The sequence below is a fragment of the Cupressus sempervirens genome, chromosome 9 (genome assembly GCF_028749045.1).
Source record: "Cupressus sempervirens isolate cs-2001-9-10 chromosome 9, ASM2874904v1, whole genome shotgun sequence".
NCBI classification, from domain to species: domain Eukaryota; kingdom Viridiplantae; phylum Streptophyta; class Pinopsida; order Cupressales; family Cupressaceae; genus Cupressus; species Cupressus sempervirens.
In genome coordinates, this window is record NC_143126.1 from 412,947,699 (window position 1) to 412,974,672 (window position 26,974).

General features: G+C 37.6%; 1 protein-coding gene across 2 annotated transcripts in view; it reads left to right on the forward strand.

The window, feature by feature from the left end:
- Positions 1-2,358: 2,358 nt before the first annotated feature.
- Positions 2,359-26,974, forward strand: part of LOC149539057 (ARM repeat superfamily protein) — a 373,217-nt gene continuing 348,601 nt past the window's right edge. Inside the window, exon 1 of one of the 2 annotated variants that reach the window (XM_089800403.1) lies at positions 2,359-2,818. In XM_089800403.1, the coding sequence (XP_089656529.1) occupies positions 2,600-2,818 (219 nt within the window). In that variant the 5' untranslated portion in view covers positions 2,359-2,599. The remainder of the gene's footprint in view (positions 2,819-26,974) is intronic. The other variant, XM_089800404.1, reaches the window with a different exon arrangement.

Here is a 26,974-nt window from a genome sequence, read left to right on the forward strand (position 1 = left end):
AGAGGAGCTAATTTTCTTGGGCAGAAATAACCCCAAACGTTTTTGGAAAGAACTCCAACCAAGGAGGAAGCAAACTGAAAATAATATTCCTGCCACCCAATGGTTTGATTATGCTAAGAAACTTTATGAACAAGAGGGTGGAGTGGGACGGCCACCTTTGGTCAATGATACCACAAATATTTTTATTGTGCAAGAGATAGAGACAGGGATTAAGAAGTTGGGTGGAGGCAAAGCAAAAGACCTTGTTGCGCTTCAAGCTGAATATTTGAAGTGGGGTATGAAAACTCTTGCACCGCACATCACTGAAATCTTCAACAAAATCTGCCAGGAAGGGTTTCCAAAAGATTGGACAATCAGCCTTGCAATACCACTTTTTAAGAGTGGTGATGTTAACAATCCCTCCAACTACAGGACTATAATGATCAATCCCCTCTTTGCTAAACTTTTTGACAGTATGATAGAAACTAGGATCAGCAAATGGGTAGAAGAAAATCATAAACGTGCTAAAGGGCAAGCTGGTTTTAGGCCAAAGCACTCGACAGTGGATCACTGTGTCACTCTGAGACACATTATTGAAAAAGAGTGGGAGAAAAAGGAAGAGGTTTTTTGTTGCTTTGTTGACTTCAAAAAGGCTTTTGATACCGTTCCGAGAGACAAGCTTTGGTTGAGGATGGAAGAATTGGGGATTCCTAGGCATCTCAGAGCTGCTGCTCATAGGATGTACGAAGAGGTGAAAGTCAAAATCAGAACTTCAGATGGCATTTCAGAATGTTTTAGGAGCGATATCGGGGTCAAACAGGGCTGCCCTTTATCCCCTACTTTATTTGGTTTATATATCGACAAACTGGAAGAGTGGTTAAACACGCAAGAGCGTGAAGGCATTCAGCTAGGGGAATTTGTTATAAAGCTACTCCTATATGCGGATGACCTCATTTTAATTGCCAAATCTGCTTGTGGTTTGCAAGACCATCTATCTTCTCTTGAGCGCTTTTGTAGAATGGTGGGGATGCAAGTCAATATCAGCAAAACCAAGGTTATGATTTTCTCTAATAATAAAAAACAGCATCAACATGAATTTTATTACAATGGAAGTGTTCTCGAAGAAGTTGCGGAATATAAATACCTTGGCATCGATTTCAACAAAAAACTAAGCTGGTCTAGCTGCAGGTATAAAAGGACATTAGGTGGATGGAAGACTTTCTACGCTCTTCAGAATAGGTGCCGTGAAGCGGAGTTGTGGGATTGGAAAACTATTCAAACCTTGTTTGGTCTTCTTGTGCTGCCAGTTGTTCTTTATGGGTGTGAATTATGGGCCAACAACACTACTATAGCACAATGGAAACAAATCGAAGGAATCCAAAAGCGCTTGATTACAAGCAAGTTTAAAATTAAAAGCACTGTTCCATATGACATCATGCTAAGTGAAATGGGGGCTGCGCCTATTGAGGCACTTGCTATGGTTCGCCTTTTAAGCTATCTAAAAAGAATCGAAAAAATGGAAGAGGATAGATGGCCGAAAGTTGTCTTTAGTGACACACTATGTAAGCGAAAAAGGACATAGATGCAACAAAACATCAAGTGGATGAGTAAATGGAATATTCATTTCAATATGTGCTCCACAAGTAATAAAGAAATAAAGGTCTTTGTTATGGAGAAATTCTACAAGAGAAATTGGGGAAGCGAGATTGGGAGGAAGAAACTATATTATATAAATGAGTTCAACCCCACTTGTGATCAACTCGAAAAAGTGTACATAGGAGCCAACATTTCTTGGAGAGCTAAAATTCTTATTGCTCAGCTGAGAACCAACTCTCACCAACTTCGTTGTGAGACCGGGCGTTGGAAGAGGCCAAAGGAGGCTTGGGAAGAGAGAATTTGCAGATTTTGCAATTCTGGGAAAGTGGAAACTGAACAACACTTTATTCTAGAATGTGAGGCCTACAAGGATAGCAGGGATAAGTTTGCGGATACTATATGTGACAGTTCTTGGCATAACCTGTTCAACGAAGAGTACATTGAGCAATTGGGGGGGCTCATCATTAGTCTACACAAGAGGCGAACAACGCTACTTAAGTCTGCTTGAGTTGTCTTGCTGTCCCATAGGCTATTTTTGGCCTCGTGGACGTTAAAATTTTATCTATCTATCTATCTATCCCTAGACACAAGCCACTGGGACCCACTAGGCTTGAAGCTAGTCAGCGCTATTGATGGTGCTCCCCATTATGCCCGTTGACTCAATAATTATCTTGTCAATTTGTCTCCGTGTCTGCCACGTAAACACCACGTAGGATCCATCCGGATAAGGGTAACGTTGACGGTCAGTGCTGAACAAAACCACTTCGTTTCGGAAGACGAGAAACTGCTAGTGGTTTCGAAGTTGAAGGGTGAACAGAATTTGTTTCATTCCTTTCTTCCTTTCTTCACGCCGGGCAAGGGTTTGTGGGAATGTCAGCTACGGATCCGTATATTTCTCGTATTGATTGTCATGTTGGAGAAACGAAGTGAGGATTTGCTTGGCGCGTCTGTGAAAACAAAAACACAAAGTCTGTGCAGCAAAGAAGATTTTAAAAGATACTGTAATTAAATTCTGTAAGGAGGAATGATGACAATGGAGCTGCAGATTCAGGTGGCGCAAGCAGTTAAAATGTTGAATCATGATATACATTCAGGCAATAGAGTGGCTGCCAATCAATGGCTTGTGGAATTCCAACAGACGGATGTGGCGTGGGAAGTGGCTACCACTATTCTTGCTTCGAATTCGCCTTTCCCACAGGATTTGGAAGTCGAGCTCTTTGCCGCGCAGGTTCTCAAAAGAAAGGTAGGGGCATTTTCTTTAAAGTTTTGTCTCTCAACTGGATAATGTGAATTTTTGAGTGCTCCGATCAGGGTTAGAATTATTACAGAAAATCTAAACTGAGTATGGCTTCCATGCAACTTCTTTCAAGAGCCCGACGGAAAGCTCAAGAATATAGTTCTCTTTGTAAGCTTATTTGGCTTCCATGCAACTTCTTTCAAGAGCCTCACGAAAAGCTCAAGAATATAGCTCTCTTTGGAAGCTTATTTTCATCCGCCTTTGTCTCTTGCTGAACCGAAGAAATAATGTTGATTGTGAGAGTAGTCTGAACGAAAGAATGAACAAACGAAATAAAACCTTTTGGTAATGCTTACCAGATTAAAAGGTCTCTAAGGCCACCATGCAAACATCCGAATTGTAGAGGATATAAGATCTATTAAGCAAAACTCGAGACATCGTGGATTATTTTTTCGAGGTTAAATCTTGTTCTATTGATTTTGGTCAGAAACTTCCCTCCAATGTTAGTCCAACTGGGTTTGATACATTGTTGCTTTCTTTCCTCGAGATCGAATTTTCTTCTGTTGATTTTTTTTCAGGAAGGCCCTTATTTTTGCTAATTATGATACACGTGTTTACTACGATCTAGTCATTTGTAACTTTGTAGTTTGATAAAGTTTTAGCAAGATATTGTGCAGGATTGTCAAAAACGGCATCTCTGAAACGGGAAAGGCATTTTTTGCATCTTTTTAATTGGCTCCAATGACAAGCCTGAGGTTCTTCTATAACCATTTCGTTCTCATCCCGCAGCTATTGAATTTCTTCTGTTGCTTGTTCTCAATTTGGCATGTAGAAGGGAGTTTACATCCTGTTGCTTATCAGAAGTACTAACTTCTTTGCGGTGATCAAAAATAATTTCCTAGAAGGAAACATCTTTGGAACTCTGTAAGATTTGTAACCCGAGACGATACCTACACTATGCGATTAGAATTACACTACATTGTTTCCGTGCATAAAGTTGGCAAAAAAGACTGCCATAGTTCAAGAAGTGCCACATTGTAGAGAACTTCATCGTCAAATGATTTGGTTGCACATATGAGACAAAGACAATATTTCTAGTTTGATTCTCCTAACCAGTTGTATATGGTTGAGGGTGACATATTGTTTTAATACTTGACCTCTTGAAAACATGTATTAAAATCAGTTTCTTTTGATTTACATTGTTCAAAATGAAATGCACAGATGTTTTCTTCATCGATAGATGTGAGTGGAAGACATGGTCTTCTTCTGGGAATGAAGGGGAAACTACTTGTGGTTATAATTGAGTAGGGATGTGTCTTTATGATTTCCTTTTCCTTGAATTACATGGATGGCGATGTCTGTACAAAATACTTGACAGGGAAGTCAGAAATAACAATATGATATTCACAAAATGGTAATCTCAACAAGTTTTCACCATAAATAATAAGGACTCATGAGAATGTCATTAGCCTTGGACTAGCAGATCAAACAATACTACTTTGTCATACACATAAAAGGTTTATTCAAAAGTGATTGCAGAAATCCTTAAAACGATCATATGAGAATTCATGACATAAATCTCCACTTACGGGTATTCACCAGCCAGCCATTTCATCATGGAACATCAGTCCACTTTTGTGCTTGAATGCTGGGGATAACTCTCCGCACTCTCCTCGTCGAGGCCCAACTACATGATGCCGCATGTTGCTACAACAGTTCTTTACCATGCACCAGATAGAAACTTGGTCTTTATGTATTGAGCTTCTATGAATAACATGCAAACTTCCACTGTTGTGACCCATACAGTTCCAGACATAGCCAAGAATGATAAATTGTTTGTGGTGACCACCAATAGCTGTTGACATTTAGTCAAGTTTGTTATTAGTGACAACACTTATGCAGATTCTGTATGGCTACCGAGCTCAATGAGCAGTTTACAGTGTTTGCCATGTAATTCAGTAGCCACCGAGCACTACAGTTTATACCGAGCATTACAGTGGTTACCAAGTGAATTTAAACAGTGCGAAGTCTAACAGTTCAACCCGAGTAGTTCTGTGGTTACCGAGCTTTGCAGTTTCTACTGAGTTAGTAGTTTATGTCAAGCGAAGTCAGTGTTAACTGAGCTATATGGAGAATAGTGTTTACTGAGTGCAGTCGTGGAAAACAGGCAATTCAGTTTATATCGAGTTACACAATATCTACTGAGGCACCAGTGTATATTGAGTTTGAGACTACGTTGAAGTGATTAGTATGGACCGAGCTTCTACTTCTAGCAAGAGCATGACGATGCCGAGTAATGACAGTGGATGCTGAGTATCAAAACTTCACCAAGTCAGTCTTCAGAACCCGACTATCTACTTATGGGCCGACTTTGTAATATTGGTGTTAACTTGTATGATGGCCAACTTTGTTATTATGTGAATGAGATTAATATATATGTAACGTATTGTATCATTTCCAAGTATGATGATGATATGTAGTAATAAGAATGTAATGTGAATGTAAGCATGCAAATGTGAATCAACAACAGAGTAAGTGTATTGTAAGGCCATATCAGGAGCAGTAGAGTCATATCTATCACATGAAGGTGATCAGTACTTCAAGGGATCTCAATCAACAATTCAATTGTAATTCAAAGATCTACTGTTTCATCCTAATAGGTGAATCAACTCTAAATCCTTTAACTAGGTAGACTTAACAATCTTTTGTTAAATCTCTTTACCGAGTGCATACTTTATTGTATGTTTGTAAAACCTTTAACAAGGTGTACCTAGCAGTCCTAATTGCTCCTAATAGGGCAGATTATTAGAAGTGATCAATGTAAGCTTTAATCGGCCAACTTTATGTTGCAGTATTGAAGTTTTGTGGGTATCATCCTAGTTTTACTTTCTATTTGGAAGGTTTTTGGGTCACCAAATTATTGTGTTCATGTGTTACAAATGTTTTATGCTTTTAGTTTCTCATGCATGAAGTTAGATCTGTTATGATGAATTGAATGGTAATTGGGTTATACAATTAAATTCTGAATTTGTTAAAGTTTTGAGGTTACAAATTCACCCTTCTCCTCTCAATAACCTAGCTAGTCTTGAATATTTCCAACAATAGCACCCTCAATACATACGTGGCTCCATAGGAAAACTCACAATAATACTCAGTAGGATGAATGCACTCACAGGGGAGATCGAATTGATACCAAACCCACGTTGTTGGAGATTGTTTGCAAAGATGGTGCCAAAGTATATGTTGGAACGTCACTGGCTTAGCATGTCAATATTTACTATTATGTTCTTTTTCTATTCTTGCACTCACTCTTCCAGATGATGGATCGCTGAGTGCCAAAGTATACGTTCTTTTTCTATTCTTGCACTTTCTCTCCCTGATGATGGATCACTGAGTGTGATCCATAACGTTGATGCTAAAAACACACACAATCGAATCCAGAAATATACTCACATTTACTAACGGATTGAGGAAATCTGATAATGTTAATGTCAATATTCCTTTTGTAGGAATAATACATTGCTGGCTCCAAATTGGGTCGACAACCGCCATAAAATAATCAGAATGCTAAAATACTATAATCCCCTTCCATACAAAAAACAATGAAAACCAAAATTCTCCATCTTTAGCTCGAGTTTGATCCTGGATGAACTCACTCAACTAGATTGGGGTTTCGTCCAAATCTGTAACTATCCCGAACAGGATATTTACTGGTATTACCTTTAAACAATACACTCAGATATGAACCTTGTAGATAATTTCCGGCACATTCAAAGAAACCAATAGAAATTCCAATCAAATCACTTTCCTCAAGTATAACAATCAGATTCGAATGAAAGCAAAGATGGAACACAATGCTAGAATTAAACCAGAAGTTTCTCCAGATGAAAACAACCGTTATTTCACAATAACATTCAGAAAATCAACATGCAACCATGAAGTACAAACTGTATGATAAAACCAGAAACTCTTATAAATTCCTAAACAATGATATTGCCTTTTACATCCGCAATATAACACCCGGCAACTAAACGTTATTGTATTATTCAATGGCAATACAATAACCAATACATAGAAAACCAATCCTAAATACAGAATTCCACAGTCGGATTGGAATGAGAGGAAAAGAACCTGTAAGCTCAATGAGACACTTGTGATGATATCTCTACGGGCAAATGGGTTTGCGTCCACTGCCTGCCTACACGAGGGGCTACGTCCTCACACGGGCTGAAAGCTGAAGCTTTCCGAAACTCTCCAAGGGAGAAAATTGAACTGAATAGCAAAATCAAGCATATCCAACAATGAGCCACTTCCTCCTTTTAAAACACAAACCAAGACTCTTCGGCTCCTCTCTGGTTTCGTCTTATTCCCTGGTGGCTCTTCAACTTCCCTAAAGCATTTCGTCTTGTTCCTCCTTGCCCCTTTGTCTTTAATATAACATTAAATCGACCTTTTTAATATTTTGAGCCTAAGTCTCAAGGTCAATTTAATATTGCATGTAATAATACTTCAATATTTTCTAATGTTCCAAAAGGGAACATTACAAATCTCCCCTCCTTAAAATTGCTTGCCCTCATGCAATTCATACTAGGATCCCATACGAGTCTGCAGGCAGCCCTGTAATCCAAACTGAAAACAATGTTGGCCAAATTGCGAAGTCAGATGTCTCTCTGCAATCTATCTCTCAACCGAATCCCTGGATCCCATATAACTCTCTGAAAAAACTCAGCACCTGCACCTGTAAACTGCTCATCATTGATCAACACCATGACCACAATAAAATCCTCATCCAACCAAAGATACAACCAGCCAACACCTGGATCCCCGATCAACCAATACATTGTGTCAAACCTGTCGCCACCTGAATCCCAAAACAATCGAACCTCACATTCATTTGCCATATAGAGGTAAAAATACCTAGTAGCGTCTATAACACAACATCTCTCTACAGCTTCCGCTAAACTCCCATGGATTTGATAACTAACCAAACCATCATGCCAACTGTCACCATAGTCATCCTGTAACCATGTATCCATAAGAGAACTTTGTGACATAGAAGTAGCAAACCATGTTGGATACATATCAGCATGATGTATAACTGCCAGTTTCCCCTGCAAGTAATTCCCCACAAACAACTAAGTCGGATGCTTGCAGCTGCTAATCCCATCTTCCAAAGATGGTGAATACCCATCCCACAACAGATGGTATAATTTTGGAACTAATCCACACCGATGCATCATTAAGTCTTTCGTGTGTGGGTCAAAAGAAAAATGATGAGCATTCCCCATTGTGTATTTGCGGTAAAATGCTCCAACCTCTGTCAATGGCTCATCACTAAAAGCACTTGAATCAAACAACTGATCCCTCTGAGTCTGAAAATCGACAAGCCGGCATCCAAAATCAGCTGCATGGACTGAAGTGATAGATTTGCTTCCAGGAGATGGAAACAAATCAACATGAGAGCTATACTCCCATCCGGATGACACTCTGCAAATGCCTTGTGTGGATGACGAAGTAGTGTCGTGCACTACCACACAATTCTCAGGAGAATCCACCATTGTGACACAAGAGCTACCAGTAAACTGTCCTGTATCAACTGTCACGACACTAACCTCGGGAGAACTCAATACAACCAGTGGTTCTCTACTGTTCTCCATCAAGGTACTCATCCTAGCTGAAATCTCTGTAACCATATCTATGATAGATGTAACCACATCCCCACTACAACCCGTGGATATAAGATCCTCATCAACTGCCTCTGTATGTAACTGTACTATATTTGCAGCTGGTGGAGATTGTGCCAAACTCAACTCCTCTGTAAGCTTCTCAATCTGAAATTGTGACACTTGAAGGGCCAATTGAGCACTCTGCAAAGAGTCCATAGTCACTTCAAGCTCATGAGTGAACTTATCAACCTTCTCCTCGTTTCCCTGCAATGCATCATAACAAATGCAATCCCACTCGAGAAGAAAATCTCTATCTGCAAGTAGTTCTAGGTAATTTTGTTTCATCATTCCAATTGCTTCTCGGAGTGCATGTATCTCTGCAAGGAAAAAAACACTATCACCATACTCATCTGTCAAAGGAGTACTCCAACCACAGGTGGCCAACATTTGACAAGCAACATCAAAATGCTTAACGGTTGTGGCAACCATCTTGTCATTAACCTTCAATTGGCTTGCTAAATGATGATCCCTTGAGACGAAACATATCCGCACAAATCTTCCCATTTGTCATCCGTGCTGTGATATGAGGCTGAATCAAAGTCACTCTCCATATGATCAGCAGCATCGTGTATGCTATCATCTAGGCACACCTCAATATCTAGGGTTCTATTGCTATGCACCTCATAGGATGGCTCATCCGGCAGGGTAGAAGCTGCTGATAAAACAATATCTTCACGCACTTCCACTTCCAGGGTGACTGCGTGTCCATCCACATCATGATCTTGGGATTCATTGTCATCAAATGAATTTTCTGATTTGTTTTCTAAGGTCTGATTTTTGCCCTCTATAAGGTCAGCTGTATCATGGTCACTAACTGCTGGGAATTCATCATAGATGCTTCTAGATACTATAGAGGCCTCTTGTTCCTCTTTCTCTTTGTTCTGCGATGTAGTCCTCTTAATCATGGAAACCATACATCGTGCCACTTTATCTAGTTTTGCAGGGTCTGAAATCAATGCATTCATCTTTTTCTGATTTTCATCCAACCTTTTCAAACTTTGTTTAAGCTTCCCCATATTCTGGTCCCATTGCTTTTGGGTACTTGAAGTAAACATGGTTAACTAACTAATTCAATGTCTAGCTCACTGTAATAAACTGAGCTTAAATTCTGTAATCAGAATGTTGAATGTTTAGTATGAGAGGAATTTGGTCAAACAGTTCACAGCCCCACTAGACCCATCTTGAACCACCGTATAAAACTCAGCTAATTCTGATCAGCAGTAAAGATCTGGAACTGTTGTACTCGGAAAAAATAAAAATGCTTGTCTTTAACAACTTTCTAAACTAGAATAGAGATTCAGTACCATGACAGAATGAGCCTCCAAAATACATAAATCTGTGAATGCAGTACCAAATTCTTTCCAGCAGATCAGCTCAAAAAATCATTTTCATATGTTCATATAACAGCTGGATCAGGGTTCACCACACTAGCCTCTAGTTGAAATGTTTCATATTCAGAACACTTCAGTTCCTGCTCAAAGTGCAAATTTGAATGCATCCGAAGACACCATCATGCCATAGAAAACACTTCCAATAAAATTACTTCCTTCATAATTAAAAGAAAGCTCCATAGCAAAATACTGGCTAATTAGATAAAGAAGCATCCACAGAAAACTCTGAAAAACTCAGCTTTGAGAGCCATTATAAGTCCTAACAGGATCCACTATGCCACTCTTCTTAAGGACTCTTACCTTCTCCAACACTGCTGCCCACTGGAACTGTTTATGCAATATTTGATATGGTCTCACACGTTCTCTTCTCTGCAAACACTAGATCCAATCTGTTAATTTGCACAACAACTGGCTCTATTTGAACATTTGAAACTGATGGAATCTGTATGATCTGATATCATTAATGCAGTCAATTTACGCTGCAACTTCAAAAGCCAACACGTTTGGTGAAAAATGTATATAATGACCAAGCAAAAGAAAACAAATCCAACACCCACGTTTTCTTCCTGGCCTATTCTGACTGTCAGGTAGCTATGAAGTTGGTTGGCACCTGAAAAAGGGCAAGAATGGATAATCAAAATCACTGCTAGACTGTATTTGAATGCCTCTCCGGTCACAACTTTCTGCCTGCAAATCGTATTGTAAAAAGGCACTCCACTGTATGATAGTACTTCTGCCGATAATTCCCAGAAAAATAATACGAAAGGGATTCAAAACTCCCTACAACATACAAGACAATGCTGACGCTAAAATCTGGAAATTCCCGTATTGAACAACTGCATCAACCACAATTTCCAAAAAAATTGCACACACTTCCAGCATATAGGTATTCGTAAAATGATGCAGGGCCCTTCCCTTCCAATTTGAGATTGCCGATCTCTTCCGTTTATTCCTCAATAAAACACATGAACACCAATTTTTGAGGGAAACTACAGATGTAACACATGCTAAACAGGGAGACTGTTGTTTTTTCCTACCCTGATCCACCCTTCGCATAAGTTTCTGACAAGTGCCATCAACAGTACTGTTAAAAACTCCCGTGTGTCTGCGGCACTCATTACTGGTTCTGTCTTCCTCCTGCCAACTGCGGTTGCCAGAGTTACAGAATGTTTGCAGGAAATCTGGCCAATTCAACTGCCATTTAACATAGCTTCCACCTGTGTCTTATTTCCTCTAAGGTTCGGTTACCAACTGAAGCACCGCTGGCGTATTCTGACAGAGTTTATTAAAGTATCTGAAATAACGGCAAATGGGAGTTGTAAGTGGATGCTCTTAAGTGCAAATAAGAAACCATTTCATGCCACGTTTCTCCCTGACACCTTGACAATGATATCATTTTTGGCTTAAAGGCAATCTAGCGGAATGTGTCACAATTGATTAATATTTCACCAATGCTTTTTGAAACGCAACAACACCTGTAAGACTTTCCTTCCAACACTACGGCAACAGTTGTCGGTTAATAATCCTGGTGCTGATATATGACTCCCGTCGTCTTCCTTGGCGGAAATAATTCACGGAAGAAGCGTTACCAAAAAACGCTTGGAGTTCCCATCACGTCTATGACATAACCAACTCCTTCCAGCAAATCGACAACTTGGCTCAATTTTTCGTCTTCACATACTTCGGTTGCTAAATCTTACTGATGATGTATTATTATTTTTGTCCCTGCAGTGCGTCGAACCTGTATGCAATTTCCCACTTCCTTCAAAGAGAATGCACGAGAAGACTGTATGGTCCACGGGATTGGAGATTCAAGCCGGAGACACTGTAATAATCTTGACTAATATTCAACAGCAGAATTCTAAATCCGACTAACTGAAAGACCTTCTTAAACTAGTCGGATGCCGTGTTGAAAACCTGCTAATCCCAAACATGTGGTTGTTCCTTCACTCGAACTACCTCAGACTGTAGTGATGACGCCCGGTATTGAAGTTGTTACTTGACGTGACTCGAACTGTCTGCTATGGCCGTGGTCGTCCAAACTTAAATATCAATACAAACTAATGAATTTGCTGTATCAAGCCTAGCGTCGAGATTTTCCACTGAAACACTTCCTACGGCTGGACACTATCTGTAATATACATACATATATATATATATATATATATATATATATATATATATATATATATATATATATATATATATATATATATATGAGGAGAAAACGTCCCAACTGAATATAAGATTGAGATTTCACTATTAAACCCTGATGCTTCACTTTAAACTGTTGTCATTCTCGGACATTCCAAACAAGGAGTCGGTTTCTTGAAATTCTAATGTCCGCTCTCATCTGGTGTCATGACAAGTAGTGACTTGTTTTATGGAACAAGCCAATACTCCCAGCGCGAATAATTTCTAGGATTATTAGCAGCTATTTCCTCCCAATGAAATTTATTTTACTTATTCCTCAATGCTGCTCAGGTAAACACTATAGACCATTTGATTTAGGGGCCTGCAAGTTTATCACTACTGACAATCGAATGTTGCGGAAATCAAGCTTCCAGTTCCCGGACAAGAGTATGAAAAATCTACAAGATGAAAGAAATCTTTTTCTAACTACCGAAGGTGCTAGAAAGGACTTTGAAATTTTACTGACAGTACATGTATTCCTGCAAGCAAACTGAATAACCCAATAGTTGTCCCTGACCAAAGCAGTTTTCCCCCTTTATATTTTGTAAAACCTCAAAGGCTGGCAGAAAAGCCGGCTTTGATACCACTGTAACTATCCCGAACAGGATATTTACTGGTATTACCTTTAAACAATACACTCAGATATGAACCTTGCAGATAATTTCTGGCACATTCAAAGAAACCAATAGAAATTCCAATCAAATCACTTTCCTCAAGTATAACAATCAGATTCGGATGAAAGCAAAGATGGAACACAATGCTAGAATTAAACTAGAAGTTTCTCCAGATGAAAACAACCGTTATTTCACAATAACATTCAGAATATCAACATACAACCATGAAGTACAAATTGTATGATAAAACCAGAAACTCTTATAAATTCCTAAACAATGATATTGCCTTTTACATACGCAATATAACACCCGGCAACTAAACGTTATTGTATTATTCAACGGCAATACAATAACCAATACATAGAAAACCAATCCTAAATACAGAATTCCACAGTCGGATTGGAATGAGAGGAAAAGAACCTGTAAGCTCAATGAGACACCTGTGATGATATCTCCACGGGCAAATGGGTTTGCGTCCACTGCGTGCTTGCACGAGGGGCTACGTCCTCACACGGGCTGAAAGCTGAAGCTTTCCGAAACTCTCCAAGAGAGAGAACTGAACTGAATAGCAAAATCAAGCATATCCAACAATGAGCCACTTCCTTCTTTTAAATCACAAACCAAGACTCTTCGGCTCCTCTCTGGTTTCGTCTTATTCCCTGGTGGCTCTTCAACTTCTCTAAAGCATTTCGTCTTGTTCCTCCTTGCCCCTTTGTCCTTAATATAACATTAAATCAACCTTTTTAATATTTTGAGCCTAAGTCTCAAGGTCAATTTAATATTGCATGTAATAATACTTAAATATTTTCTAATGTTCCAAAAGGGAACATTACAAAATCTGAGACCTTATGGTTTGCGTCTTAAGGTGGATATGGTCGCAAAGACAACTTGAATCAAAGTTTTTGAAAAGTTTCTTCAACATTCGAATGACTAGATCCACATGACCTCCCTCTTGAATACCTGACAAGTAGGGGCATTACAACCTTGACCGTTATGCAATCGCTCAAGGAAGATAACAATGCAGCCAAACTTGGACTATGAATCACTAAAGATGCTTCAAATTAGAGCGCTACATAAGACTTCCATCAAGAGGAATCCAATAATAGAACTGTCTGTAATGGTAAACTTAATAAAGTTGACGCTTAAAATAAGGAGCATTAAAGTAATAACATTTATGTTTTTGTCAACATTCTAGGATTCTGACACTACTCAATGTTGTGTCCCGCTCCTTTCGCTCTCGCTCCCATCTTTGCCTGTGTTTTTGTAGGGTTTGAAACTGCGGCTTCTCTCACCCATTCTTTGGCGAACAATGGGGTTGTTCGTGCCAAGGGGGTGGTCGGTCCCTTTGTTGTGGATCGGGGTGTGGGTTCTGCTTCAGTGGCTTCTGCTAGGGAGGCTCATGCTGCTTTGCCTCGGGGGTTGTGGGAAGATCGGCTATATTGTATGCTGATGTGGGTGCCTATGAGGCAGGTATTAGGGGTCAAGTTGTGAAGTTGGGGCCCCAAGATGCTGTGCCTGTTGCTATAAGTAACCTGATTCTGATTCATCTAGAGTTTGAAATAGTTGATGAGATTTCCACATATGTAGAGGACTTCTCTGCCACAACTGCTATTTTTTCGTTTTAGGGGATTTTGGCCCTCTTTGTTGGATCTGCATGCTTGGATATCCAAATATTGGGAGTCTATCATTTCAGATTTAGTTCAAATATACCCTGTGGCAATGGGTTTTTTTATTGTGAAATTTGCTATTGCTAAAGATAGAAAGGCCATCCTGTGTCGTGGTTTCTCCTGGGAGGAGAGGTTCCCCTTGATAGCTAAACCTTGGTATATGGATTTTAACCTGTCGACTGAATCCTTTAATAAGATTCCTCTTTGGGTTAGGCTGCTGAATCTTCCCCTACACTTATGGCTAGATTCTGTCCTAGAGATCGTGGGGGAGGCCCTTGGTGTCTTCTTGATGGTTGATGCCGCATCTTCCAGTGTGTTTCGGATGACGTATGCTCGCATTCTTGTGGAGATAGATGTCTCCAAGGGGCTTCTTGAAATGATTAAGTTGACCTTTCCAAATGGCTCGTGGATTCAACTTCTTGATTATGAGGGTATTCCTTTCAGATGCAGGAAATGCCATAAGATCAGCCATCTTGCTATGAGATGCTCCTCTGAAAAGGCTAAATCAGGAAATCACTTATTTGGTGGTTGGGGGTTCCAGATGATCACTACATGGTTCAGAAAGTTTCCACTATTGGGGATGGTTTGGATGCTTCTTCTCAAGAAGATATTTCTTTGGTGAAGGATTCTATTGTTGTCTCTGATGTTTCAAATGATGTCCCTTTGGCAGTGACCAAGAATGTTGCAGTAGTCCCTTCTTTGGCTACTGTAACTGTTGATTCGTTTGCTGCCCTTCTTGCAGCTCTGTCTCAGGACAGTCCTGCTGTCCCTTCTTCTGCTGTGGTCTAGAAATTGTGTGGTGGAGTAGTTTCTTCTCCTGCTGCGAGGGTATTGGGGGTTGGTTGCAGAGTTGATGACCCTGCATGGTAGAAGGCTGCTAGGAAGGTGGAGGATAGACGGACAACAATTAAAGGAAAAAAATTCAAGCCCTCTACTCCCTCTACTCCTTCATTTGATATGTCTTTACGTTCCCAAAAGACAGGACCGAAAGGTAAATCTTGAGGCTTGTTTTTTCTAAACTTGTTGCTCGCCTGTCCTTTTGAGGCTGTCCCTTCTTGTTTGGCTCTCTTGGCCTTTTTGGCCGTTGTTTCTTTGCAGTTTGACATGGTTTAGGACTTAAGGACTTTCTTTTGTAACCATGGGGTTTTAGGCACCTGTTTCAAAACCTGTTTTGGTGGCAGAAGTGTAATGTGATATCTGTGAGGCCACCCTGGACGCCTAATTTTGGTAGGTGAACTGTTTCACCTTTGTTCAGTTGTATCTTTTGTTCGGGCTAAGTTGAAAATGTTATGATTTGTAAAGGGATTCAGCCTATTTTTCTTAATCAAAAACATTTATGTTTAGGCTCCACACCATCCCTTGCTTAACAACCTTAGCCCATCGAGATGCAATAATAGGCTAAGCGTATGCTCTAGTGGTCACTCCAGGGAAGGGGACATGATAGAATATTGAGTTCACTTGTGCTTGTAGTAGAATTCATTAATGCAACTCTTGAAGTCTATTGCCATTTCTGTTGCACAATATACATGGGTGCAGGAGGAACTAGCGAAGTAGAAACGTATCAACCATCCCAACAATCATATATTAGATAAGGCATATGAGGAGTTTGATGCAGGCACGGATGGAGGGAACTCAATGAGATTCGTTCAAGCATGCAGCAAGAGTAAACACAATGGAAACAAGAACATGGAAGAGGGAGAAATATACCATATCCGCCTATATTCAATGGGAAATCAATTACATTCAGTTGGCATCACACATGCCCTCTTACATTCCAAGCTACAACAAGCCTGCTTGATTACAATTCCGGTTAGAGACCTTAGATCCAATTCTAAAGATACTTATCCCTTGATCTAATGAACTCCCCTCAAGAGATACATTACAATATATAGGCATCACGACACACATGTTGGCCTCAAGATTAGAAACATTCCCCAACAGTAGGAAACGTATTAGAACAAATAGGTATAGTCTCAAATCATAAGAAACTCGAGACAAATCGTTTGAAAGTTTGTAGTTCTATATTTAGGTCCTCACACAATCCAAGAACACAGCTAGAAGTGCCACCAAAGATTGCAAGCCATAGATCTCCATCGCAAATCCAAATTCCAAGATCAGGTCCATAAATAGGTAAGAACATGCTATCCAAGAGAGAACAATTTATAAGTAGAGCAACACCAATCCAAATAAGCTGCGAACCTAGGAACATTATCTAAGATAGGTCCTGGATATACTCCAATCATTGCAATGGCCAACTCTACCATATGCAGAACCATTGGATTGATCTTCTAGACTGTACAAACTAGCAAAATTGGTAAAACTGGAAACATAATGCTGTTGGTTGATGCAAGATTGCTTTGAACCCAAGATACTCCTGCATTAGACACTTGGAGTTGATAAGAAAGTGAGTCTCTCATGTTGATGCCTGAGAAGAATCAAAATGATCCAATTCACCTTGAGAAATCCTTGAAGAATCTTCTCTTGGTCTGTCCTTCTACTTGATCAAATACTCTTTACCTCTTGGACTTCTTTCATCTCTGCTGTTCAATACTTTCTATATCTTGTCCAATAGCTTCTTAGGATACTGCTGCTTCAAATATGAATCATCATCCGAATTCCCATTGGCTTCATGATACTCATAAAAATCTGCAATGTTTAATATAGATGAGATATCCATATCTTTAGGTAACTATACTTCCTAAGCTTTTGGAATCAAATCTCTTCAAGATCTTACAAGGTCCAAACTTTTTTGTCTTCAATTTGTTATAAGTCCCAATCGGAAATATTCTTTTCTTGAAATGAACCATAACCTCATCTCCTACTAAGAATTTTTTATGCCTTCTAGTTTAATCAACCTTCTATTTAGACTTCTGATTCATATTTTCCAAATGATGCTTGACTCCTCATGGAATGACTATGAAGTTCACAAAATCCTTTGCTTCAACACTCTTCTTGTCCTCTTGTGATCTCTTAACTCCAAAACTCCCTTAGGACTTACGTTAGTAAATACTCCGAATGGTAGCTTTCTCGTGCTTCTGTTTACCTAACTGTTATATGCAAACTCTACTGCAAATACCAAATCCCAATTACCAGGCTTATTTCCAACAAATCTCCTCAACATAGCTCTTAAACTTTTGTTTACAACCTCTCTTTGTCCATTGATTTGTGGACGAGAAGTAGAACTAAACTTCAAATTAGTATTCAATTTCCTCCAAAGTGTTTTGCAGAAATACCCTACAAACTTGCAATCCTTGTCTGAAACTATACTCCTTGGTAATCCATGGTATCTTACAATCTCCTTAAAGAATAAGTCAGTTGCATGTATTGCATCCAATGTCTTCTTAGAAGGAATAAAATGTGACATTTTAGAAAAGCTATCCATCGCCACCAATATGGAATCATTACTTCTTTGTGTCTTCGGTAATCAAGAAAATACGTGTTAATATCCTCCTAAGGTTTACCAGGTACATACAATGGTCTATACAAACCCACATTCCAATTACTAATCCATGGTATCTTACAATCTCCTTAAAGAATAAGTCAGTTGCATGTACAACATCCGATGTCTTCTTACAAGGAATGAAATGTGACATTTTAGAAAAGCTATCCACCACCACAAATATGGAATCATTACTTCTCTGTGTCTTCAGTAATCTCAAAACAAAATCCATGCTAATATCCTCCCAAGGTTTACCAGGTACATACAATGGTGTATACAAATCCACATTCCAACTAAACTACCCTTAGCAACTTGACAAATTCTACAACTCTGAACAAATGTTATGACATCCTTTAAAATCCATGGCCAATAATATTTCTCACTCACCTAACTTACTATCTTTTCAATGCCAAAGTTTCCTACAAGTCTTCCACTTTGTTTCTCCTTAATCAGATTGTCCCTCATTGGTCCTCTAGGTATGCATAACATAATGCCCTTGAACAACATTTCATCTTAAAGGAAATATTCCAACCACTTGCTTCGGTCAGCTATTACAGGTTCCTTAAAAGCCTTCCATGCTTCAACAAAATTAGGATATGTCTCATAGAAGGTCATTAATTCATCAAAACCAAGCACTTCCTTTCTCATTTCTGTTAACAAATTCCTTCTATTACTCAATGCATCAGCTATTCAATTTGACTGTCCACTCCTATGCTTTAACACAAAAGTATAACTTCGCAAGAACTCAACCCTTCTCACGTGTCTCTGATTTAATTTTCCTTGACTACACAAATACTACACAAACTCCTTAGCAATAGGTAATGTCTCTACTTCTTCCAAGCTTGAATTATGGCATAGAACTCTTGATCATAGACCAAATATTTCCTCCTAACATTGTTCGACTTTTCACTATAAAGGGCAACAGGTCTACCTTCTTGACTTAACAAAGCTCCAATTGCATTCCCACATTGCATCATAGTGCACTTAAAAGACTTTGTTGAAATCTGATAAAGCCAACACTAGTTGTAGCTCAAAACTCCAGTTTGCTCCATGTGTCCATTTGAAATCCTTTCAATCACCTCTCATAGTTTTTGTCATAGGATTACAAACCAAACTAAACTTCCTAATAAACTTCTGATAAAAACTAGCTAATCCATGAAATGATTTGGTGTAATATCCCTTGCAATTCTGATTTCTTAACCTAAGAATTTCATCAAACACTTTGCACACAAGGGATATATTGCAGATCTAAATTCTTACTTCTTTCTAAATGCCAAACTTTTAATAAATATGCTTGCAAAGAACTCCAAAACATCTAACAATGAAGATGCAATTGTTTTTGTATTTTTCTGATGTTAGGTTTTCATCTTTGGGGCAGAGAAGAGGTATATTGCCATAGTGCATAGTGGTGAATAATTACTTGCACATTATGTTTTTGGTGTGTTCCTTATTCACCACCCAACACACATTATATATATATGAGATGAAGAGGTGCATCTTCCAAAAGACATGACACTTCAAATGGGACCAATTAAGCTTTCTCACTTAATTTAATTATCATATAATAAAATAATATATTTCATATTATTATTATATTGCTATTAAATATGTAGCCACTCTTGGCTTACTTTTGCATATTTAATTATTTATTGTTGATCTTTGTCATAAAGGCCACAAACATTAACACCCCTCCTTGGATTTTCAGAAGAAGATCAACCAATAGATCTCAAGTCTATAAAAGACCCCAACTTCTCTATCTTTACAATTGGTAGAGGTACCAAAAACATAACTTCAATAGATCTCAAATCTATTATATATCCCATACATCATCTCATGATGTAAAACGCATACAGATCTCAAAGGGTCTCAAAGTCATCATCATATGCTCTTAAGTATTAGTCTCTTGAGTTTAACTGACTCAACCGATATCAAATCCATGATATCAAAAGCATTGGCCGAATATCAAGTCCATGATATTCACTAAATGCTCTGAGTGGTGGCTTCCCGACATCAAGTCCATGATGTCACAATGTACTCAACTTGTGGATCCAAGATCCATGAGTCACAAGGACTCAATTGACATCAAATCCTTGATGTCACACATACTGGTATTCGAACATTAAGTCCACCAAGTACTAAATTTGACATCAAATCCATGATGTCACCCATATTGGTATCCGGACATTAAGTCCACCAAGTACTAAATCCGACATCAAATCCATGTTGTTACCCGTACTAGTATCTAGACATTAAGTCCACCAAGTACTAAATCCAACATCAAATCCATGATGACTCCTGCACTAGTATTCGAATATCAAATACATTATATTCACCAATTGCTCCGAGTACTAGTATCTAGACATTAAGTCCACCAAGTACTCACCCTTCCGTCGGGAAGACTCAAACCGTAGATTGTCACTATCCACAAATCATAAAAAAATATAATCACGTAGATGAATTTAGCCACGTATGCATACAAACAATATAGTCTACGCTATATTCATATATCAAAGAAATGATCATGCAAGATATCCAAATATCTCAATTATAGACTTCAACTATATAAAAGAGGTTAGCCTTTGCTATAACATAGCCAATGATCATAACAAACGAAACTAATAATGTAGTCTAGGCTAAATATAGTCTTGGCTAAATACATAGCCCATAAAAATATATATAAAAGAAATGCTTATACATATAAATCCCCAAAGGAAGAGTTTATAATGCAAAACTAGATGAAAGTAGGCCCATATATAAGCTCCCTCTGAAGTTTAGGTTTAACTACTTTTGGTAGAACTCCCTCTCAATGTGTACACTGAAAGGTTCCCTCATTTTATCTAGCCAAAGTTTATGGATAACTTCTCAAGGGGTTACGAGTCATTATCAAACCATGAGAATTTTTAGTTTATGTCATTTGCTCCAGATTTATCTCAGATTTAATGGTTTAACTAGTTTTAATTCTTTAACTCATACTCATAAATGAATATAATGTAATATCCTTATTGACATTCAACCCTAAACAGAAAAATATTCTGTTATGTTTAGAATGCACTTGGAAATGATTCCCTTTGACATTTGGCGGCTTCCTCTATGCACTTTGATATCAATCTTCCTTTTCCTTCTGACACAACTTTGACTAGTGGGGCAGGACCTTTATGACTTGGATACACCATTCGGCTTCTATGATTTAAATCAATATTTGACTCCTCAAACATAATCCAATGCCCTTATTTACATTTTAGGTGCAAATAAATATGTGACTTGGGTCCCACAAATGACATGACCCATGGAATGTTCATAAAAAAAACCCATCTTGGATCGTTTCAAATTAGAAGACAAATTTATCTATTCCATCAAATGAATATTTAATCTCATCTCGACGCTGTTAGAATGAGACAAAAACAATATATCACATTGTTTCTTTCTATCTCCCATAATACTTGCTACAACCGTCTTTTCTGATTAATATTTCTGCATTCGATACTTGTCATCCGTTTGATTTCAAAGTTCTGTAATCATTCCACCTAGGTGTGTGCCCAATAATTTAAATGTCTTGACTTGTATTATTTCCAATAACCATATAGTAGTGGTGTCTAATTTGGATATATTAACCTGCAACAATAATTATGGTGCGTTGACATATCATATTCTTCCAGGCAATATCACAGTTCTCCTTGAGTGTAGGCGATAGATATTTTTCTGCCGTTTCTGATCTGCCATATGTAACTTGACCAATCTCTCTTTTATTACTTGTTTATATTTATCTCCGCTATCAACTTCTCATCCTAAGGGTACATAAAATTGAATAGGGTATATATCAATTCAACTAGGAGTGTCAACACGTATTTTCCATTGTCATGCCTCTGCCCTCCATGCAATTCCCGAGACTTAATCTCTAGATATGTTTACTTAAGGGTCTTTGTATAATGCTCACGAGGTCTTTGAATGTTTGTAGTTTGTCTAAGTTACACCTTTATGATCTTGGTCTAGGATCTACTTTCAAGCTTTTTGGGCTTTATAGAAGGAACTAGGCTTTGATACCATGTTAAGTTTTCATCTTTGGGGTAGAGAAGAGGTATATTGCCATAGTGGTGAATAATTAGCACATTATGTTTTTGACGTGTTCCTTATTCACTGCCCAACACATATAATATATATATGAGATGAAGAGGTGCATCTTCCAAAAGACATGACACTTCAAATGGGACCAATTAAGCTTTCCCACTTAATTTAATTATCATATAATAAAATAAAATATTTTATATTATTATTATTATATTGCCATTTAATATGTAGCCACTCTTGGCTTACTTTTGCATATTTAATTATTTATTGTTGATCTTTGTTGTAAAGGCTACAAACATTAACATTCGAAACATATAACACTAGTTACAAATGAGAAAATATGCATCTACACGAATAAAATATTAGGACAACAAATTTTGATTGTTACATCCCAAATTTTGACCTAGTTTGATATAATTTGGCGAAATGGTAAGTTAGTTGGTCGTTATGATTTCAATTGTAGATGACATGTTAGTTGATCGTTAATCGCAAATTCATGAAATTAGGAGGAAAGGTTAACTGTTATGATTATTTATGATTATATAATTTATAATTTAATTATGGAGAAAATTCTTGCAGGGAGCATGCTGAAGGGGTGGAAGCATTGTCAGAAAAGAATTAGGCAGGGCGTCACCATCACTGGGCAGACAGATAGAGGACCTAGCGACTTGGAACAGAATACATCTGTGGAATCGCATGAGTTATTTTAATAAATAGTTTAATTATAATAATTGAGTTGTTTAATAAATATTTTAATTAAAATAATTAAATTATTTATAAAACGTATCTTGAAAGATTTTAAATTATCTTTTGTCGTAGTATTTTTAATAATTGTTTATAAATATTCATTTAAATATAATCAAATGATGTGGCCTCATTATTATTTAATGATTTAATAGTTGTACATTATAATAATGTTTGAATTATAATAATTGTATTATTAATTTATTATAATCTTAGAATTTTAATCTTCCAATTCTTTCCAATTTCTTATCTTTTCTTCTATTCTTTTCTTTCTTTATAGTCAAGTTAATATTTGGAATCCGAATGGTCATCTTGGGTTTTCATAGGGGTTTTCTTTTAACTGATGGAAGTCGTAAGAACATTTAATATATTTATATGAAACCTTTAAACGTATATGGACATCCATCCTTGCTTGCTATTCGATAATCTTTCAAACACTTTTGACTAGATTTCCGAATTCCTTGATCAGTATTTTGAGCCGTCTGAACCCTGTCTTGTCCTTATTTTTATTTTTAATTTGCATCGATCCGTACCAAAGCTATCCACTGTGGAACTTCAAGCTTTGAAGGCAGAATCACCTAAGCAGAGAGGCTGTCTCAGACCACGGTGACAGAGGGTCATGCTGCATTTTCATCTGTACCAACGTTCTGGGTTTATTCATACCTGTGTTCATTTCTTTTGGTGGCACACGAATGACTTTGGAGGGCATGTGTTTCATTTAAAGAAGACTGTGAATTGTCCATGAACCCTGCGTATGAGTTTTTGACCCTTGTGATCAAAGTAGGAGGCCCTGCGTTCAAGTTGGGATGTGCTGGAGTGAATTGGGAAGATTGCTGTAGCTGCATGTGGAGTGAAGAGATCCAGTTGGGCAGAATTCTGCACTTCTTGTGATACTGGCTCAAGATTTTGAACAGGTGCAATCCTTTAATTAAAAAAAGATGCACTACTTTCCTCAACATTTAGTGGCAACAAATACAAAGTCGATAAATAAAATTGTTATACATCTGTTGCTTATCATTATCAGTCTGGCTTTGTTTCTTTTAAGTTTGCATGTATATACATATTTCAAAATTCAAAATAAAACCAAATACATCGTATATAGAAATAACAGAAAATTGTGCTTCAAGTATTCGATGAAATGTCAACCACCGGTTGTGAAGAAATCTGAAGTTTGATTAAACTATTTTCATTTGGAAAAAAATTACAAAGACAAAGTACTTAAATGAAAACCAATCAGACGGGAGTCATAGATTTCAACGGTCTGAACTGACTTCATTATCTGGAACTGCTAAATCTAATCCAGTCTTGGCAGCATATTCACTTTGATAGAATCACAGACTTCAACAAAAGAAAATTCAGGCCAAGGTTACATTTGGGTATTAATTGAACATTAAAGAGCTCTTTACATAACAAAGTATATGTTGACCCAGCCATTAATCATAGTATGTAAGTACATTTATCACTTGCATTGATGTAATGTTAATACTATAGATTTGTTTCTCTTCCTAATTTTGCCTTGATCATGGCAAGTGAAAGTACAGAAAAACTTAGTGTGAAACCATAATCAATATATCGATGGATGTTAAATTACACAAACAATTTTGAAATATCTAAAGATCATAATTAAGTAATCACAGATTGTGAGATGCTGGATGCATGTAATCCTCTCAAATAATTGACAGAGCCGTCTGTTTTGAACACCTGAGACTCACTCGGCTGTGTAGCCAAGAAGATGGGTGCTGAGGTGTGAGAAAGGAATCATCAATAATATGAACCAGTAACAGTTATGACATTTCAATATTTATCATTTAATATGAATTAATTAATAGCTCATGCATATTTCTGTTATGGTGATCTCCTGCTGCCAAGTCGTATGGCGTGTTATTTATCATGATGCCTTGTGATGATAAGATGTTACCTGCCAATTCCGGATAGGGAGGGCCTTTCTCGATAGAGATCGTGTGGGGACATATGATGGTCCGAGGTTGGGTCGTTAAGCCCCTAACAATGCTTCACCTCTCTCAAGATGTCGGATATGCGTCAGACATAGATAAGCCAAGCAATCGATTGTTTATCAGAAACAGGTAATATCATTTTAATTATGAAGAGGTAGGATTATATTGAAGTATTTCATTGTTATCATCATTTTACTTTGATATGTATATGAATAATAAATATAAGTATACTTTTTGATCCTGAGATACTGTCATAGTTAAGTAATCAGAGGAAAATGAATCTGAAGCCTTAAATGATTTGAGAGATGACTGGAACTCTAAATCATCCGTGGTATTGGAAGCCCTAGTTGAATCCGTGGTATTGGAAGCCCTAAATTGAATCCGTGGTCGTGGAAGCCCTAAATGAATCCGTGGTATTGGAAGCCCTAAGTGAGATAGTGGTATCAAAAGCCCTAAATGAACCAATGGTAAACAATGCCCTAATTGATACAATGGTATGTGATGCTCTAATTTAAAGTATTTAATTTGATAGCGGTTATTAGATGATAGTTGTCATATGAAATTGTTATAGTGTATTTGTGGACAAACTTGGGTGGTTGCAGAAGCATCCCTAGTTGTTTCGAACTCAGTTTTCCGAGGTATGTGGTTTTTAATTTCTGTAGTAACTTAATTTGATGGTTCTTCAAGTATTTAGTTAAGAAATTTTGTTTAACGGATTTTAATGGTAAATCTTATTCACATGAACAAGAATGATATAACCGCTTTCCTATGAAATGAAATAGTAACTATATTCCTTGAGTATGTTGAATGTTAAATTAGACCCTGGAAAAATTGGATGTTACACTGATGTAAAACTCTGATATAAATCAGATTACAAATGATTTCTAGATTCTTGAACATGCCCTAAGATATTCAAATCTATCCTCCATGCAATGCAAAATGAAATGGATAGGAACCTAGAAATCGCTCAAGAAATCTGGATTTTACATGTAGCGAGTCACTGTAACAATATCCAACTTATTCCTCCAATTGTACTCCACTATCTGGCCCTAGGCCACAAGTTCTGCACAATGAAAAGACTGATTTGTCTTCTCCAATAGCTGCAACCCTTTGGAAGATCTTTCACCAATATGCTCGAATAGAACACCTATATGATGTCCTCCAAATACCAAATTCACTGGGGATTTCACCAGCTTAAATGGAGGCACACAAATGAACTCCGTTCTCCAGTGGCAAATGTTGAAATCCTTACTCAGAGCTCGAAGAAATCAAATAAATGAAATGAAATGAAAGATTTTTTAATGACGTCCACGAGGCCATAAGCCTAAGGGACCCGTATAGAACTCCTAGTCAATCTGATGCGATTTCTCTAGCTTGTCTCTTTTGTTGTGAATCTGCATAAGTAAAATGGCCCCCTTGAGGAGTCTTTGTTCTTCGAAAAGGTCTTTTATGTTTTTCACTTTTATCGTTTCTTTGTGTTGGCTGCGAATGTCTTCGTATGCTGTACAATCCTTTAGATAGTGCCATTCTATTTTCACCACACCCTAACAATGAAGCTCTCGCCTCTATTTATTCTTTTCCTTCACCCTTCTAGAAAGAAATAAAATATTATTTAATTGCACTCTCTAAAAGCTTCCCCCTTTCCAATACAATAATTAGTTGTGCTTTTAGAAAATTAAATTAATTAAATATAAAGTCACCTTTAGATTTATTTATTTATGTATTGACTTTAATTTAATTTATTTTTCCTGATCTCTCCACTTAGCCTTCGGAGAATGAAAGGCTAAGAACTCCACCGAGGGTCTAAAAGTTTGGGGACATTACATCTGGCTTCCCCAACCCTCTTCGGTGCAAGCCATTCCAAAATTGTTTTTTTTTAGTATCCATCTTCAAACCTTCAGCTGAAATCACAAATCCAAGATATAACATCTCTTCTTTCATGAAATAACATTTCTTGATAATGATCAACATCTTTTCTTCATTCAATCTCTACAATACTTGCTTGAGATGCAACACATGTACTCACTTACTCTTATTGAAGATCAAGATATCATCCATTAACACAATCACAAATTTACCCAAGAATTTCTTCAACACTTCATTCATTAACTTCATGAAAGTACTAGGTGCATTAGTTAAACCAAAAGGTATAACCAACCATTCATACAAACCTTCATTAGCCTTAAATGCAGTCTTCAATTCGTCATCTTCTGTAATTCTCATCTAATGATAACCACTCTTCAAATCAATCTTAATTAATTACTTTGCTCCACTCAAACAATTCATTATGTCATCCATTTTAGGTAATGGAAATCTATATCTTACTATGATCTTGTTAAAAGTTGTGGAATTAGTAGACATTCGCCAT